Here is a 17041-nt window from a genome sequence, read left to right on the forward strand (position 1 = left end):
GTTATACAATATCAATGTCATGTTTATTTACAAAACAAGTTCTTTCTCTACAAACTCAAGAAATAATTAACGTAATTTACAAGTTGCCTTAGGTCCTGTACATTAATTTCCCATTTTAGCTATAGGATTTGATTTGATTTGTTTCCTTTAAAACTTCTACAAATGTCGATATTAAGAATGTAAAACATCTCTTCCTCTCTGCCCGTCATACAGCCGGCAATGAACAATCTCTGTCATACACACAGCTAGCATTACTCATCATCCTCACTGGCTTGTGCAATCTGTCCTGGTTTAACAGGAATCTCCTGTTTATATTATTAAACAAATGAAAAGTTACTCAATAGGTCAACAAAAAAATATTAAATTAATAACTACAGCGATGAGACGAAAACAACACACGCTTACTAATGTGACGTACATGTATTAACTAGCAATTCCATACAAAAACAGAGAAACAAGCGCAAGCACAAGGATCAAAACAAGCTTTGTTCTGATCAGCAGTGACTGAGGCCCCATCCACACGACGCCAGAGAAATTTGAAAACGCAGCTTTGTTTCTGCGGTAAGGCCAATACCGTCCACACTAATCCGTCACGAAAAGGGAGCTTTTCGAAAACGTCCTTAAAACCCGAGAAATTTGAAAACGCCGGCACTGCGTTTTAGTGTGGAGGGAAAACATTTTGAAAACGGAGCTTTTCGAAAACGCTATTCAAACCGGAGGAATTTGAAAACGCCGGCTTTTCGTTTTAGTGAGACTTTTCAAGCAATTTGAGCGCGCTAAGAAAGCGGCGAAGCCTCGATAAAGCTAAGTTAACAATTGGCGAAGCCGCGAGCCTGGGAGGGAGACAACTGAGAAACCGCCTGCACGGAGTACAGGCATTTTTTGTTAGTCGAGTACGCTGGCATACGGGCCATTGCCATTGGGCCATTGCCATTGGTACTGGCAATGGTATTCTTCGCGAATATCGCGAAATTGTTAACTGCCAAACACGAGCAAGAAACAGCCGTAAACAATCTGCCTCATGGGGGAGATGTGATGGCCGTTTTCCCAACAGGTTTTGGCAAAACCGTGTTTCACTGTTCGCGCACGCCAGACAGGAATTGTTGTCACGAGAACCAGTATCGTTGTTAAAAAGCATCATCGACGTTTTGCATGGAAATGTGTAAATTCTCCGAATTCATCTTGAGCGGACAACAACAAAGTCTGCAATTATCGTTTACACTTTCTCTCGATTCCTCCCTACACAGGATTTTCGGCGTCTTGCCCTTCGCCCCCATCGAGCAAACACCGCATCGGATAGTTTTGTTTTGATAGACTCTACACTATCACGGTGACTTTTCCCTACCAAGTTGGCTGGAAGTTTCTTATTACGATCTATGCTCCGATTAGCTGTGTTATTATGATCTACAACACCTGTTATCGGGTTGTCAAAACATGTAATAGGGGGCGGCAATAAAAAATGCGGGTAATCCAGGCAGGCGGTTCCTCGCGGCTTCGCCGCTTTGTGCGCTCTCGCTCAAAATTGCTTACAAAATTGCTTAAACCGCCAAGCTACGCAGGCTAGTTATGTTATGTTATGTAGCTATTTCTAATTATTCTCTCTCGCGTTATGTATGTAGACCGTGCAAATCAAAATAAAAGAGATTTCTACTCAGACAAAGAAACAATTAAGTAGGTTTCTTACAAACTTATAAATACTATTTGGTCGTTACTTACAAAATCTTTAGAAGAACAGTCGTTTAATTATTGATTAGTACTTTCATGTAACAAACACAGGGTCCAGAAGGCAATACTTACTGGGTTGGTCTAGCAGTTAATGCTTCTGCAATGGACAGAATAGAGTTGAGAACCTCCTGTTATACCAGTTTGCCTTTAGTTAGCAAAGTAAGCGTACTGGTCGCCAGTGACCTAAAAACAGTACATGCAAAATACATAATTATTTGAATTTCAAGGCACAGAGCTTGCAACTGTTATTCGTTTCATTACATTTCACCGCGAAAACGATTGATGTGATTCAATAGAAGGAGCCTGTCTGTCATTCAGCAGGTATAAGCAATTGAGCAGGGAAATTTTGGATATTATCAAAGATAAATTTCTTCCGAACTACATGTAACTGACAAACATACTGAGTTCTGATTGTTTCTCTTAGCGGTCCGAATTTTGCTATACGGACCGCTAAGATGGACCGCCCACTAATTAATTTCGGCGAATTGCTTTTTCAATTGACTACACAAATAAACAATGTTTTGTTCAATAGAAATATTTTAACCTTCATGTTTGGAGAACAATTTCAGTTCAATGTTCCCAAAAGCGACGTCAGAAACGTAAATAAATGCTTATCCTTCGCGCGTGCGTTTACCGAGAATGCTGAGAATGGATCGCGGAGATGCATCAATAGAACAAAGAGAGCCATTATTAAAAATACTTTATTGGACTAGCTTGTCCGGAGAAATATTGGTCTCGTTCTTTCTGGCAGGTTTATGTAAATCGCCTGCGGCTCGGTCCAGCATTCCGTATGGACCGCGTTAAATGAACACACGCGAAATACAACCACGCACCAATTTTGAAATAAGCTATTAATAATTATCTTTGAAAACGTGCAAACCTTTATACTACATCCCAATAATCACTGCTAAGAAACTCACCCTACATGTATATAATATGTCATTTCTACTAACCCAAGAGCATAATTCGGAACGTCATTAGAAAACAGGAGAAACAATTCATGTGTTGCTGTACGGATTGCATAACACTTGTGATCACTTCCACACATGTAAGTTTCCATAGCTTGATGAGGGAGACTGCTGGGTAAGTCACAAGATGGCTCATCTGCTTGTACATAAAAACAGAATCATGTTCAGATAGCCGTTATAAATACATGGAAATTGGTGTACTAGTTACTGGGCCACTTTTCACAAATTACAAAATAAACATGATGTAATAACCTCAGAACCACTATTCCCCGGTTAGCACAGCAGCAAAGCAAACTGGGCTAATAACCTCTCAAACCAACACACCAAAGACTGTCAACTGTTTGAACCTTGCACTCCTGACCTGAGAAACAATCTCTTCTTCAATAACACTGTACCCTGACACAGCAAAAATCCGTGTGACTGTGGGGTATTGTAGTTCTCCTGGAATCTCGTATGTTGGCACACTAGAATTCAAGTATCCCACTTGGGCAAATTAAACCTTGACTGAATTCTACAAATGCAAGTCATATGTGTAGTTCAACTGTTTATGTACTGTACCTTGTGATGATGTGGTCGACTCCTGGGATGGAAATAAGGTACCAACTATTGACTTGTAAAATGACACCAATATTGACTTTCTCTTGGCTGTGGGCATTCCACTTCCTGTTGTAACAAACAAAATTCAAAGTTAAACCTCAAACACTGTATGTGATATACAACATAAGTTTTGTTATTATGATATTATTCACATGCAAAGTTACAAACACATGGATTTTCGTCAGTCTTGATTACTAAGTCACGTTCATCTTATAAAGCTGCTACTGTTTTTACAGTTTTATCAGTTTTTACACTAAAATTGCTCTCTGCAACTTTTGAAGCAGAGAATAAATCTAATCCTTACCAGTTTTTGAATTGATTCAACTATTAAAAACAAGGCAACAATAATTCAATCTTCAAAATAAGGGTTGTTATTTTGCAGAGTTACCTGGAGCATTACTTTGATCTACACCAGTCAACACCCCCGATGGATGTACACTTGACAGACACTTGCGCTCATCTATATTCACCAACACAAACCTACAACAAATTTAGAACCATGCTGATACATGTACATACAAATATCAAGCATACGAAACTAAAAATACTAAAAGTGCATGTACCTTGATGTCATTGCATCTCTCAGATCCCTCAGTTACAATAGGTAAAGTCTGCATACGAGCCAAGTGGCCCATCAGGCCGGAGCTTATCCTGGTTTCTGTAGCATGAAGCGACTAGGAGTATTTCTACTCCCCCCTGGATGGGATGCTAGTCCATCGCAAAGTTACCCCCAGCATTAAGTTCGCCGGTACCCATTTATACACCTGGGTGGAGAGAGGCACTGTGAGAGTAAAGTGTCTTGCCCAAGAACACAACACAATGTCCCCGGCCAGGGCTCGAACCCAGACTGCTCGATCCGGAGACGAGCGCACTAACCATGAGGCCACCGCGCCTCCCTTCCCTCAGTTACAATGCACCCTATATGCACGCTATTTATTGTACTGTTAACTGTAAAGTCTGCTAAAATATGACGCTACTTTTGTTGCCAAAAATTTTATGTCCCACGGCTTAGGGCCAGGTTTTAACAATGTAAAAAATATATAAACATGTAAAACTCATAATTTTCTTTAAATTTTAACATTTTACTTTTGAGATTCATAAGTCATGCATGATCATATATGGAGCCACTCTGTATTACATGAAATGATTTCCCAAGTCTGTCAGACACACAGTAGAAATATTGGTAACTTTAAATTTGCTTTCTCTGTCTGTACGGTACGGTAAAAAACTTGTTTGTAGCCTGTGCACTTTGCACTTGGGTTATATATGTTGATTGACAGTTTTTTCAAAAATAATTTTGTTCCACACACAAGAAAAGTTGAGCTAATGGGCAGAAAGGGACAAAAAACACTGAAATGCATGAAGCCTACAAAGCTACCTGCACACAAAGGTGAGAGGCAAAGTGAACTTTATATACTGACTAGAATTAGAATCAAACTTACTGCGATGTTATTTAGGTCAATGTAGACTGCCACAAAATTTAGACTTAAATAACAAAGAAGAGTAACAACAGGAGGAATTTTTATTATTAAGAACGGATCTAAGTATGTAGCCCTGTACAGCTGCCATACCCTAAAATTCCACTGTCGAGAACCATATCACTAGGGAGGTTCCTTGGATGAGATCTACGGCTGGACTTCAGTGTATCTATAGCAAGCCTCCAGTACTGATCCAGGAACTAAAAACAAGAAAACAATCCCCAAGTTAAAATGGAAGGTGTATACTTCCTTGCAGCCCACGGATAAGATCATCTGAGCAGACATAAGTATGTCACTGTATGATATCATTCACATACATGACTGTACAATTCACGTGCCAGTTTTATAACAGACTACAGAGATTTACTTTATCAGTTACCGTACAAGAATAAGATATAATTATAACAAACTTGCTTTTAACTGAATGCATTAATTTAGAGAATTTATGAATTTCTTGACAGAAACTAGCAAACAAACTGTTTTACAACTGAAGAATGCTAGAAGTCATTTTATTATAATGACTAGCTCTGTGGGAGGCCAAGATGAACAAAATCCAGCATTGTGATTGGCTACCTGAGTGGGCAAGATGGCGCTATCTTGCCCACTGTGTCCTGCGAGAAAATAGTGCTCTTTTTGTATATAATAAATCCTTTACTGACCAAGCTGGCTGGATATTGGCCTCGATCTTTTTTTTGCCTGTTTATGGAACTCAACTCCATCTCGGTCCATAAACACACACAAAAAAAGAACTTGGCCAAGATCCAGCTATTTTGACCTCACCCTTATATTCATACTTCACCTTAGTTTGTGTGTCTTGAAGTGATGGTTTTGGCCCACATATCACACACACCTCCACACCTTCAATGAGCTGCAAACAAGTAGCAGTAACATGTCAAAAAGAATAGTGCCTTACATATTTTTACTTGCTATGTAGTTTAGACTTGGGCAAAGTTTTAGCTCATGGCAATTTAAAGTTACATAGCAAACTAAACTTAGATAGCAACTAAACCCCTTGAGTTTCTTGGCTATGTTGATGTGCTAAAACTGCCTGGTGAAAAACCTTGCAGGATCTGAATCTTCAAAAAAATGTTGAGAGACCTGTCAAAGACATGTAATACAGTACAGGATGAGGATATATCACTAATTTAGATCTTTACCAGGATCATTACGACTTAGATCTTTCACAAGGATTTTAAAGGTCAGCCATTACGATCATTAATCATGTGCATGGCCAATACATATGCGATCCTCTAAAGTGCCTTATGAAGATCTTTGAAGATTCTTCAAAAGATTTTGATCAGGGTGCACCAACATGGCAGAAGCAGTAAAACAATTTGTTCACTGTGACTTTCATAGGCAACTCCTTGTCCAAGTTGTTTTAATTAATCTACCGTTCCCACACAACTAAGAATATAATATTACTTTAATTAAAATTAGATAAAAAGAGGGAAAAAATGATTGTCACTACAGCCACACATGTGATCAATAAACTAAGACAATCTACACACTTACCTGAAATGTAAGAAGTCTGTGGGGAACCTGAAACAATATGAAAAGAACTATTGAGCTAGATTGAAAGCATAAATATACTGTAAGCATACACCTACGTATGTGTACACATTATTAAGTAAATTATCATAGAAAATTAAACTCAGTCAACAAAATTAGTGCAAATAATACTGAGCAAGACAAAATGTGTTTAAGGTCCAATGAATGACACTGCAGGATCATAAGTGAAAACATACCTTTGGACTACCGTAAGGAAGATAAACAGGGATATCACGAGATGTACAGGCTGGTAATGAACGAACAAGAAATGATAACAGAACTGTTTCCATGCCTGTTAACTCCCACCTGCGAGACAACAACAGCAACACAATCAGAACAGAAAGCAGACCTATACAGTGTAGGTACTTACTTAACGCATGTTAATCAGGCATGTTAGTACAATGTGTAGCTTGTACAAATTGGCCAATTATGGCTGTACACAAATAATAGCTGATACATTAAACAGTATGTAATAATATGAATAAGTTGTTAATAGTATTGAATTAATACTTACCACCGTTCTGTGGCTACAGCCACTTTGCCCATGACAAGCAAGCAACCAAACTCACTGTTCACTGCTGTTGCAAAGGCATCTAGGAACTCCTATAAAGTGATAAAACAGTATAATTTATTACCATTACATGACATGTACATGTACATGTACCTCTCTAAAACCTCTCAACCTGCTGCCTTGCATCATTTAGAGACAGCCTTTGACTTTTATAAGGACAGCAGGGTTAAAAAAAGTTATGACACCTGGTGACACAATGAGTCTGTCATCAAAAATGTATGTCAAAAATTTATGGCTCAAGCAAGCACACAAATAGCTCAGGGGGGTTTAAGATCACATTGGCAACTTTTCTGACCAATAGGAACGCACAATACTCACACCTATAACACCACAGGAATTCCCTTGCCTAGATAAACCTCCCCACCAGCCCTCCCCTCAGCCTTCTTTCAACCCTCCCCCATCCCCTCCCCATTCCTCTCCACACCTTTGGCAGGGTTGTCAGCTGAGTGGAGCACAGAGTGAATTGCAGGAAAAAAAAAAGAAACACCACTAGACAGGTCAATAGTTCCTTCAGTTCAAGCCTATTCATGCATGTAATTTAATTTCAAACACTTGTAATTCATGTACCTGCAAAAATGACACATCAGGACAAAGAATGACATCAACAGCTTGAGTTATGTTTCCTGTTAAATCTGTGCCTTCTAAAAGGCTGTCAATCAGACTATAACAACACTGACAGAATAAATCAAAGAAACAACAATTACACAGAGAGGGATTGGTAACATTCTACATGTACGGTAGTTCATGTAAGGACATTGTCCTTACTAGGTAAAGGTAAAGTCTGCATAAGAGCCAAGTGGCCCATCAGGCTGGTGCTTATCTCTGGTTTCTGCAGTATGACACAAATACATGTAGGAGTACTTCTACTCCCCCTGGATGGGATAATAGTCCATCACAGGGTCCAGTAATAGTCCAGCAATAAATTCAGCAGTGTCGCGTACCCAAGTACATGGGGAACGGTAAGCGTCAACCACAGCGTACAAAACTTGATTTTTAAATTACTTTAATGAATCAGCTATCGTACACATGCGGTGAAAACTACAAGGCAAATTTGATTGCGTAATCAGAAACGAACCTAAATAAATAACAAGCGAAAATAGAAATCATAAAAAGCAAAAAAGCGATCAATATGTACAATAGAAACTCACGTCTGATCCTGTGTTAGCGAGGTAAACACATAGACTCCAAGAAAATAACTCAAACTCCTGACTCCTAAACACTCGGATGACCCCGATACTGAGATGACTGCGTGAGTTATGTAGGCGACTGGCTTTTAAAGTAAATTGATAGCTAAATCACATGATATAAAACGCTCTGATTAATGATTAAAGGGCACGAACAATGAAACGATAGAAACGATAATAAAACTAAACAGAGCTGCAATGATAGAGTAAACAAAAACGATCTCTTATACTTTGAGCGTTCAGCACACTCCTCGCCCAAGGATTCTAATCCTTGTTACTTATTTGTTACATGTCTCTATTCAGTTTGGTTTTGGATCAACTTCTTCTCCGTCATCAGGCAATAGTAGGACAAGCTCCTTGATGGGTCGTAGGTAGGTCTTCCTTTCTCCGTCTCTAACAACGTCAACTTTAACCTTTCTAACTCTGTCATCCTCACTTCTTATGGCCTCTGAGATTCGTCCCAGTGGCCAGTCGTTGCGGTGCCGTGACTTGTCTCGCATGAGGACGACATCTCCGATGCGTAAGTCTCGCTGCATCTCTGTCCACTTCCGTCGGGGCTGCAAGCTTTGTAGGTACTCCCGTCGCCATCTCGTCCAAAACTGATCTGCTAGGAACTGAACACGTCTCCAGCGACGACGAGCGTATATGTCAGGGCGTAGGAACTGACCTGGAGGGGGTCCAGCTGGGCGTGTTTTCATTGTCAGTAACATCGCAGGAGACAGAGGTAGTGGGTCGTCTGGGTCGGATGGCAGCGCAGATATGGGTCTGGCGTTAACGATGGCTACCACCTCAGCCATCAGTGTGATAAGCAACTTGTGTGTCAGCTGAGGCCTGCCCAGTTCGGCAAACATAGCATCTAATACTCGACGGATGGTATTGATTTGCCTTTCCCACACGCCGCCAAAATGTGATGCGTGGGGAGGGTTAAACTCCCATTTGCATCCGTACTCCGTCACAAATTTCTCCACTTTCTTGTCGTTGAGCTCCGACACTGCTTCTCCAAGCTCTGTTTTGGCTCCGATGAAGTTAGTTCCTCTGTCGCACCTAAGAAGCGTAGCATGGCCTTGTAGCGCGAAGAATCTCCTCAGTGCGCAGATAAAGGCGCTGGCATCCATGGCTTCTAGGACTTCAATGTGTATGGCTCTACTGCTGAGGCACGTGAAGACCAGACCCCAGCGTTTAGCATTCGCGGTCCCTCCTCTTGTTTTACGCGTTTGCACCGCCCAAGGGCCGAAAACATCGAAGCCCACGTTAGTGAAGGGAGGACAGACTTCAGTCCTATCAGGCGGAAGGTCTGCCATGCGCTGCTCCAGTGGTGGTCCTCTTAGCTTCTTGCAGGGAACACAAGCTCTGACGACTTTCATCACAGTGTCATGACCTCCGATGAGCCAGAATCCTGCCTGTCGAATGGCTCCTCCGGTAATCTGTCTTCCTTGGTGGTGCACCTGGAGGTGGTGGTGTTTCGCTACAAGCCGTGACACATGGTGATTCTTTGGCAGTATGATTGGATGTTTCTCTCCGTACTCCATCTCTGCTCTCCTTAATCTGCCTCCGACGCGCAGGATCCCGTAGTTGTCAAGGAACGGGTCAAGGTGGTACAGATGTGAGCCTTTGAGGGATTTCTTTGCGCCGTGCTGAACTTCTCTCGGTAGCTCGGGCTCCGTCCTGGCATCTTGCAACAACTCCCTAAATGCTGCTCTCTGTGTGATGCTTATTATGACGCGCAGAGCTTGATCCCACTCTTCGACTGTTGGAAGTCTACGTTTGCCCGGTCCTTTAGGCACTTCACTCCTAGGGTTAACTCCTCGTGCTTTGGAGTCTCTACGGCGTTTGAATTCTCTTGCCACAACGATAAGATTGGCGACTGCATGCTGCAGGGACCTTAAGGAAGAGAACCTCTGGAATCTTTTTGCCCAAACGTCTGGTTCTTCGCCTCTTTTATCCATTGTGACTTTGGCCCTGAGCACTCCCTTGCGAACTTCAGGATCACTCGCGTCAAGTGTGAACGTTTCATCCGGTCGAGGGGTACCTTGTGGTCTTTTAAGGAATCCTGGCCCTCCGAGCCAGGTTGATGCCATTAACTTGTCAGGGGGAACTCCGCGCGTGGCCAAATCTGCTGGATTCTGCTCGCTCTCCACATATCTCCACTGCTCTGGGGTAGACAGACTTCTGATTAGCTGTACTTGGTTGGCCACGTAGACGTAAAACCGGCGGCTTTCGTTTGTGATGTAGCCTAGCACTACTTTCGAGTCGGTGTAGTATGTCACCTCCGAGATCTTTACGTCAATTTCTTTGATAACTCTCTGAGCTGCTTGAACTGCTAGCACCACTCCGCACAGTTCGAGTCGTGGGATGCTTGTAGGGTTTACGGGGGCAACCTTGGCTTGACCGTAGACGAGAGACGTGGACATCTCATTTACTTCGTTGAACTGGCGGAGGTAGACTGCAGCTCCAATGGCGTCCTGACTCGCGTCAGAAAAGGCGTGTAGTTCCACTCTGGTCACGGTGCCAAATTCCTTTGGGTGGTAACAGCGGGGGACAGATAGGTGCTGTAACTCCAGGAGAGAATCTCTCCAGCACGTCCACCGGTTCATCATTGCGGTAGGAAGAGGGTCGTCCCAGGCTAAGGGGGTTTTGTTCTCGGCTCTTCGCTCCCCCATGAGTACGAGCTGCTGTAGTATTTTTCTCCCCTCGAGTATGGCAGGTACCGCAAAACCGAGCGGGTCATACACAGAGTTGACAATAGACAAGACTCCTCTCCTGGTGAATGGTTTCTCTGGTGAACACACCTTGAAGGTGAAGGCATCCGTCTCCAAATCCCAGAAAACTCCTAGCGACCGTTGCACGGGCAGACTGTCGCTGCGCAGGTCGAGGTCACGCACATCCTTTGCTCGGTCCTCAGCGGGAAAGGCTTCCATGACTTCCACCGAATTTGACACGACTTTGTGTAGTCGTAGCTTAGCTGTGGCTAGGGTGGCTTGTGCACCTTTCACCAAGTCTATCGCTCCTTGGGCGGTCGTCAGCGAAGCCAAACCATCATCGACGTAGAAATTGCGGCATATAAAATTCTTGGCCTCCTCGCCGTACTTCTCGCCGTCTACCGCTGTTCTGCGAAGTCCATACGTGGCGACTGCGGGGCTCGGTCCATTGCCAAACAGGTGGACGTTCATGCAATATTCTGTGACGGGTTTCGACGGGTCATTATCCTTGAACCACAGGAAACGAAGGAAGTCTCTGTGTGTCGGGTCTACGTGGAATGAATGGAACATTTGTTCGACGTCGCACATGACGGCAACATTCTCCTTGCGGAAACGCATTAGAACTCCAATGAGGTTGTTCATCAAGTCAGGGCCAGGTAAAAGCACTTTGTTTAACGACAGTCCTCTAAACTCGCAACTCGAGTCGAACACAACGCGAATAGTGTGCTTTGTGTTATGGTAGGTCGCGAAATGCGGTAAGTACCAAGAACGCCCAGGGGGAGGCGGAGCGTCATCGCGCGGGACAGGAGAGGCGTGGCCCTTCTCGATTATCTTGCCCATAAACTCCAGCTAGTCCGCTTTCATTTCAGGTTTCCTGTTGAACGTCTTAAGAAGCCCTTGTAGGCGTTGCATGGCTTGGGCTCGGTTGTCTGGCATTGTCTGGCGTTCATCACGAAATGGCAAGGGCATTTCCCAGTTACCACTTGCGTTCTTGTGTATCCCTCTCTCCATAATCTCTAGAAAGGCGCGGTCCTCGTGGGAGAGACTGGGCTCGTTGTCGTTTCGCGTAGTCTTGAAGATACTATCAGGGGGGCGCTCCAAAGGGGGGTCTGTGATCTTGAATTGGTTGGGGCAGGGCACCAGTTCGTAGCTTCCGTCTCCAGGCTCCTTCTCTCCATGTATTAGTGGACAGATTTGTGAGGCGGGCGAGAATGTGCGCAGGGCCACTAGGGAAGTCGAGGCACATCTGACCACTGATAGTCCAGCCGAGGGCCAGTCGCTGCCCCCAGGGTGCTCCTCTCGGGCCATTCCTGGATTCCCTAACCTTTAACAGTTCTGGTGCGTCCTGGCCGATTAGCAAGTGAACTTTGGCAGTCTCATCTAGGGGAGGTATTTCGCTAGCTATGGCCGTCAAGTGCGGGAACCTCCTCGCCATGCTTGGGGTTGGAATCTCACGTTTGTCCTGTGGGATGGTATCGCACTCGGTGAGGGTAGGCAAGACAAACTCTGCTCCACTGATAGACCGTACTGTGATGCCAGCTACTCGCCGGCCGTATTTCTCCTCTCTCTCACCGCTGCATGTGGATAGGAAGTATTTCTCTAGGGGCCCACCTGCTCCGAGGTCGTCGGCTAATTCGCTGGTGACGAGAGAGCTGTTGCTCTGCTCATCGACGATGGCGTAGACACGCTTGGTAAGGTGTAGGCTACGCTGGCTATAGACGTCCACCAGCAGGGTTTTGCTGCAAGACACACCTCCTGTAGGTTCACAGAGTGCAGTGCATTTCGCGCTGACTGCTTCATTCTCCGGTTTGGGGGGCGGCTGTTTCTCCTTGTGCAGTAAGGCACTATGGCGCTTGTCCCCACAGATCATGCACTGTATAGGCGTGTTGCACTCGCTTGCAATGTGAGCGTTGCTGAAACAGCGAAAGCACAGGCGCGCGTCCATTATCCACTGCGTGCGTTCTTCCAATGTTTTTGCAGCGAAGGCCTTGCACTCCGATAGGTTGTGCGCACTGCTTTCGTGATATGGACAATGCTTACTCCTTGTCTCTCTCTTTCTGGGATTCTCCTTCTTCTCTTTTCCGGGAACTTCGTTGTTTTCAGCCGGGGATCGAATGCCTGTCTTGAATGATTTATGATCTCGCTCCCTGCGTTGTTTTGGCGGGGGAACGTGGGCACCATCCTTACCAGCGAGGATGTTCGGATTGTTCTTGGTCCTGGCTTGTTCCTGAACAATTTTGGAGAATCTGGAGAAGGGGGGGTACATTCCTCGGTGGCTGTCGGAATAATTCGCGATTTCTTTCTCCCATTTAGTGCGGACGAATTGTGGTAGTTTCTCGGCTATTGGTTGGATAGCGCTCGGGTAGTTAAGGCATGCGAGTCCCGGGAGAAATGTCACTTGACTTTCGATGTCAGCACAAAGATCTGCGAACTGTTGCAGTTTATCGTTTTCGTGCTCGCTGAACGTCACTGTGTTTCGCAGGCGCTCTAGCAGTTTGTTACTGATAACCGCAGCACTTCCAAATCGCTTCTCAAGTTCCGCCCACAAATCCCTTAGCAACGCGACGGGATCGCGCATTTGTCGCTTCCTGTAATTGTCAACCAAGCGCTGTGGTGCTCCGCTAGTGAAACTTCTTAAATAGTTAATTTCCTGAGTTGGGGACACATCAGTATCCATTAGCATGGCTTTAAAGGCACTTCTCCAAGGGTGAAAAAGGGTAGGGTCCCCCGAGAACACATCAGGTTGGCATTTCGGGAGATTTTGCCTAGCCAGACCAGCTACTATTTGTTGGTTCACGACTGTGAGAGAGTCAATTAGCTGACTTCCGGTCATATCTTTGAACGGAGTTGAAGCTATGAGTGGCTGTCGATGGAAGGCAGTGTTTCGATGCTCTCTGTGATCTTCGTTAGTTAAATTCTGGTCTGGCAGATCTGGGTTTGGAAGGAGGGGAATTCGCTGTTGAGGTGTTTTTTCCGATGTCTTTAATTTCGGGGCGGCGGACAATAGTGGCTTTGTTGTCTCTGACGCGCTTAGCGGATCATGTTCGCGCTCGTGGCGAAATGAGTTTCCCGTGGGTAGGGGGCCAGGCGTGGGAGAAGAGTGAACCCATTGTGAAGTGCGCTGCTCTGTCTTAATTTTGGGAACTTTGAACTCTGGCAATTCTGACTCCCTTTCTAAGTCTTCTTCCAATAGGGCGTTCTCAAAAACTTTGAGCTTAGCATTTGCTATCGCGGCTTTTTTATCCGCTCCTAAGATCGCCATCTCGGACTCAAACCGCGCATTCTCTTGTTGACGAATTCTTTCTGCCTCTACGTCGCGCGTCCTGCGCTCGAGTTCTTTTTGCGCTATTAGCCGCGTGTATTGAGCTTCTTCTTTCGCTGCTTTAGCATCGGCTAGCGCTCGCAACCTAGCGATTGTACTGCTAGTTTTCGAGACTGATGAACGGCGCGAGGAGTGACGAGAAGAGACAGATCGTAACTCCAACAATTTGCTGGATTGTCTACTAATTCTATTTTTTAACTTCTCTACAAGTAAGAGGGCCCTTTCTAAGATATGGTTCTCTTCATCGAGGTGAGCTTCTCCTACGTGATCTTCGTGTGAACCTTGGCCGTACAGGTCAAGCAACTCCTTCAACAGCTTTCCGAATTCTTCCGAGGCGACTGCGAGTTCACGCACGACGGTCTCGATTTCGCTGTCCTCGCTTAACTCTTCTACCGATTTCATTACACTAAGGAGCCTTTTACGAGATTTTGTAATTTCCCTTCGTTTATCTTCAACGGCGTTTTGCAGGGCCTTCGGTGTCAATTTTATTCCCCTTTTACTTCTAGCTCCGGTCTCATTGGTTCCGCCGACATTTGGCGGTTCTGCATCTCGGCTTGCCATCGTTGCTGGCTCCGTATTTAAATAGTAAGATACGGCTTACCTCCTTTCGTCGATCGCTCAGACTTTTCACTGTCGCGTACCCAAGTACATGGGGAACGGTAAGCGTCAACCACAGCGTACAAAACTTGATTTTTAAATTACTTTAATGAATCAGCTATCGTACACATGCGGTGAAAACTACAAGGCAAATTTGATTGCGTAATCAGAAACGAACCTAAATAAATAACAAGCGAAAATAGAAATCATAAAAAGCAAAAAAGCGATCAATATGTACAATAGAAACTCACGTCTGATCCTGCGTTAGCGAGGTAAACACATAGACTCCAAGAAAATAACTCAAACTCCTGACTCCTAAACACTCGGATGACCCCGATACTGAGATGACTGTGTGAGTTATGTAAGCGACTGGCTTTTAAAGTAAATTGATAGCTAAATCACGTGATATAAAACGCTCTGATTAATGATTAAAGGGCACGAACAATGAAACGATAGAAACGATAATAAAACTAAACAGAGCTGCAATGATAGAGTAAACAAAAACGATCTCTTATACTTTGAGCGTTCAGCACAAGCAGTACCCATTTATACACGTAGGTGGAGAGTAGCACTGTAAGAGTAAAGCATCTTGCCTAAGAACACAATGCAATGTCCCCAGCCGGACCACTCAATCTGGAGGCAACTGCACTAACCATGAGGTTACCTGCCAAGCCTCCACACTGTCCTTACTACAGTGTACATGTATACCAACAACAAGAAATAGCAATCATCATGAACTTACTCTTAGCTCCCTTTTTAGAAGTTCTACATTTCTGATGGATGTCAGCTCATCTATTCCTAATAGCAAAACCTAAAATAATGAGGGACAACAGTTTATCTACATGCGTACTGTCATTATTATTTCACTTGAACCAGACTCTAGCACTGCTACTCTTGTACAGGAATTCAAGTATCAATGCACCTATTAATAGCGAGTGAAGATAAATCACATTTTTCTTAACTTGTAACAAAGCTATCCAGTCAGATAATTTGGATTTTATACTTACATGTAGTCTGTCAGCTTGGTATTGATGAGTAAATGTGTTACAAGTGTCAATTCATGCCACATACATATTAAAAAAAAGATGACCTTGGAGTAATAACAGTTCATGCTGCATGAAGACAATACATGCTGCAGACAATACTGTAATGTATATATTATGTACACTTATTAGAATAAAGGGCATTTACTGGAACAGTGTCACTTATTGGAATATTTTGGTACCCACCATAGTATTAAAGGCAAATTCTAACAATCTGTTGAGATGCATATCACTAGCGCTGTCATCAGAAGTGGCAATTATTAAGGTGATCCTGTAAACATTAGTCAAGAGGAATAAGTACGTAATTCACCACTGACCAGTTTGATGTTTAGAGGAAGGCCAATTTCTGACAGACATGCAGTACTGTTTATAGAGGCATGCACACTGCTTGTACATTGTAATTCAACAATGTCACATATCACATACATGTACACAGGACATGTATCATTCCATGAATCCTGCCATATCCTGTATATAAATTGGACTGCTCAGTATATACATGTACACATGTAAGCAATCACATTTGTTTGACACCACTATATAAAAAAAGCTGGCATAACAAATTTCTGATATTATTTCACCTTTACACAAAATAAGGACCACACTGTACAAGACATGTCAACCTAAAAAAAATATCAGCATCTGGGAGATAGCCAATTTACCTTCTTGACCCTAAAAAAACGTTGTTAAAAGTAAAATTCCATCAATCCTGACAACACACATGTGCCGCCAAATGGTTATAAATTGGTCCCCGTAAAATGCCCAAATAAGTGTGAAAAGTGTAAGTTCAAAGGGTGTCTTGAAAACGAAGACCTCAAAAACTCAGGACTCAAACCTGAAAAACTTGGACCTTCCAGGTGTTTCAAAAACTCAGACCCTAAAATATTGTATTGACAAACAGTTTTTGAGACACCCATACTTCACAGGCTTTCCTTCGTATCCAGGAGATCTGGTGACCTTTACGGGAAACCAAGAGATTCGGTCTGTAACCTGCAGGAACCTCCAAGAACTGATCATCCAGAAGAGTTGGCATGGATGTTGAATTTTTGATAAAAGAGTTCTGTTTTGTACATGCTTATGATGTAGTGTGTCATTTGCTAATTAAACTTGGACCAGGGATTTTCCACATTTTTCACATTACATAAAACCAAATGGCTATAATGGCGGGTCTAAAACACAGGTCACAGGTCACAGGTTATTATTGTTTTCTACCAATACTGAAAGAACCTTTTACTAATACTAACCTTAAGCCTAAACATTGTCTTAGTGAAGTATTTAGGCCTAAGGTTAGCATTAGGAAGGGGTTAAA

The 17041-nt window shown here is 43.5% G+C and overlaps 3 protein-coding genes across 3 annotated transcripts in view; 1 reads left to right on the forward strand and 2 right to left on the reverse strand.

Moving 5' to 3' along the window:
* The window catches only part of LOC145489400 (uncharacterized), a 128060-nt gene that overhangs the window by 89739 nt on the left and 21280 nt on the right, over positions 1-17041 (forward strand). The gene's annotated exons all lie outside the window — the stretch shown is intronic.
* The window catches only part of LOC145489397 (protein fuzzy homolog), an 18655-nt gene continuing 1614 nt past the window's right edge, over positions 1-17041 (reverse strand). The window contains exons 4-16 of the mRNA XM_081468365.1: positions 15919-16003; positions 15432-15500; positions 7455-7559; positions 6831-6919; positions 6514-6622; positions 6281-6307; positions 5568-5636; positions 4862-4968; positions 3679-3770; positions 3252-3356; positions 2679-2829; positions 1798-1908; positions 1-305 (exon numbers count right to left, since the gene is read on the reverse strand). Of these exons, the coding sequence (XP_081324491.1) occupies positions 1857-1908; positions 2679-2829; positions 3252-3356; positions 3679-3770; positions 4862-4968; positions 5568-5636; positions 6281-6307; positions 6514-6622; positions 6831-6919; positions 7455-7559; positions 15432-15500; positions 15919-16003 (1060 nt within the window). The 3' untranslated portion in view covers positions 1-305; positions 1798-1856. The remainder of the gene's footprint in view (positions 306-1797; positions 1909-2678; positions 2830-3251; positions 3357-3678; positions 3771-4861; positions 4969-5567; positions 5637-6280; positions 6308-6513; positions 6623-6830; positions 6920-7454; positions 7560-15431; positions 15501-15918; positions 16004-17041) is intronic.
* Positions 8371-11610, reverse strand: LOC145489300 (uncharacterized). Its single transcript, XM_081468260.1, has one exon. It carries the CDS (start codon positions 11608-11610, stop codon positions 8371-8373), a length of 3240 nt encoding a protein of 1079 aa, XP_081324386.1.

The sequence above is a fragment of the Orbicella franksi genome, chromosome 6 (assembly GCF_964199315.1).
Source record: "Orbicella franksi chromosome 6, jaOrbFran1.1, whole genome shotgun sequence".
Classification (NCBI taxonomy): Eukaryota; Metazoa; Cnidaria; class Anthozoa; order Scleractinia; family Merulinidae; genus Orbicella; species Orbicella franksi.

Coding starts and splice junctions, on each gene's coding strand:
- LOC145489300 (XM_081468260.1), bottom strand. CDS start 11,610: ATGGGCAAGATAATCGAGAAGGGCCACGCCTCTCCTGTCCCGCGCGAT.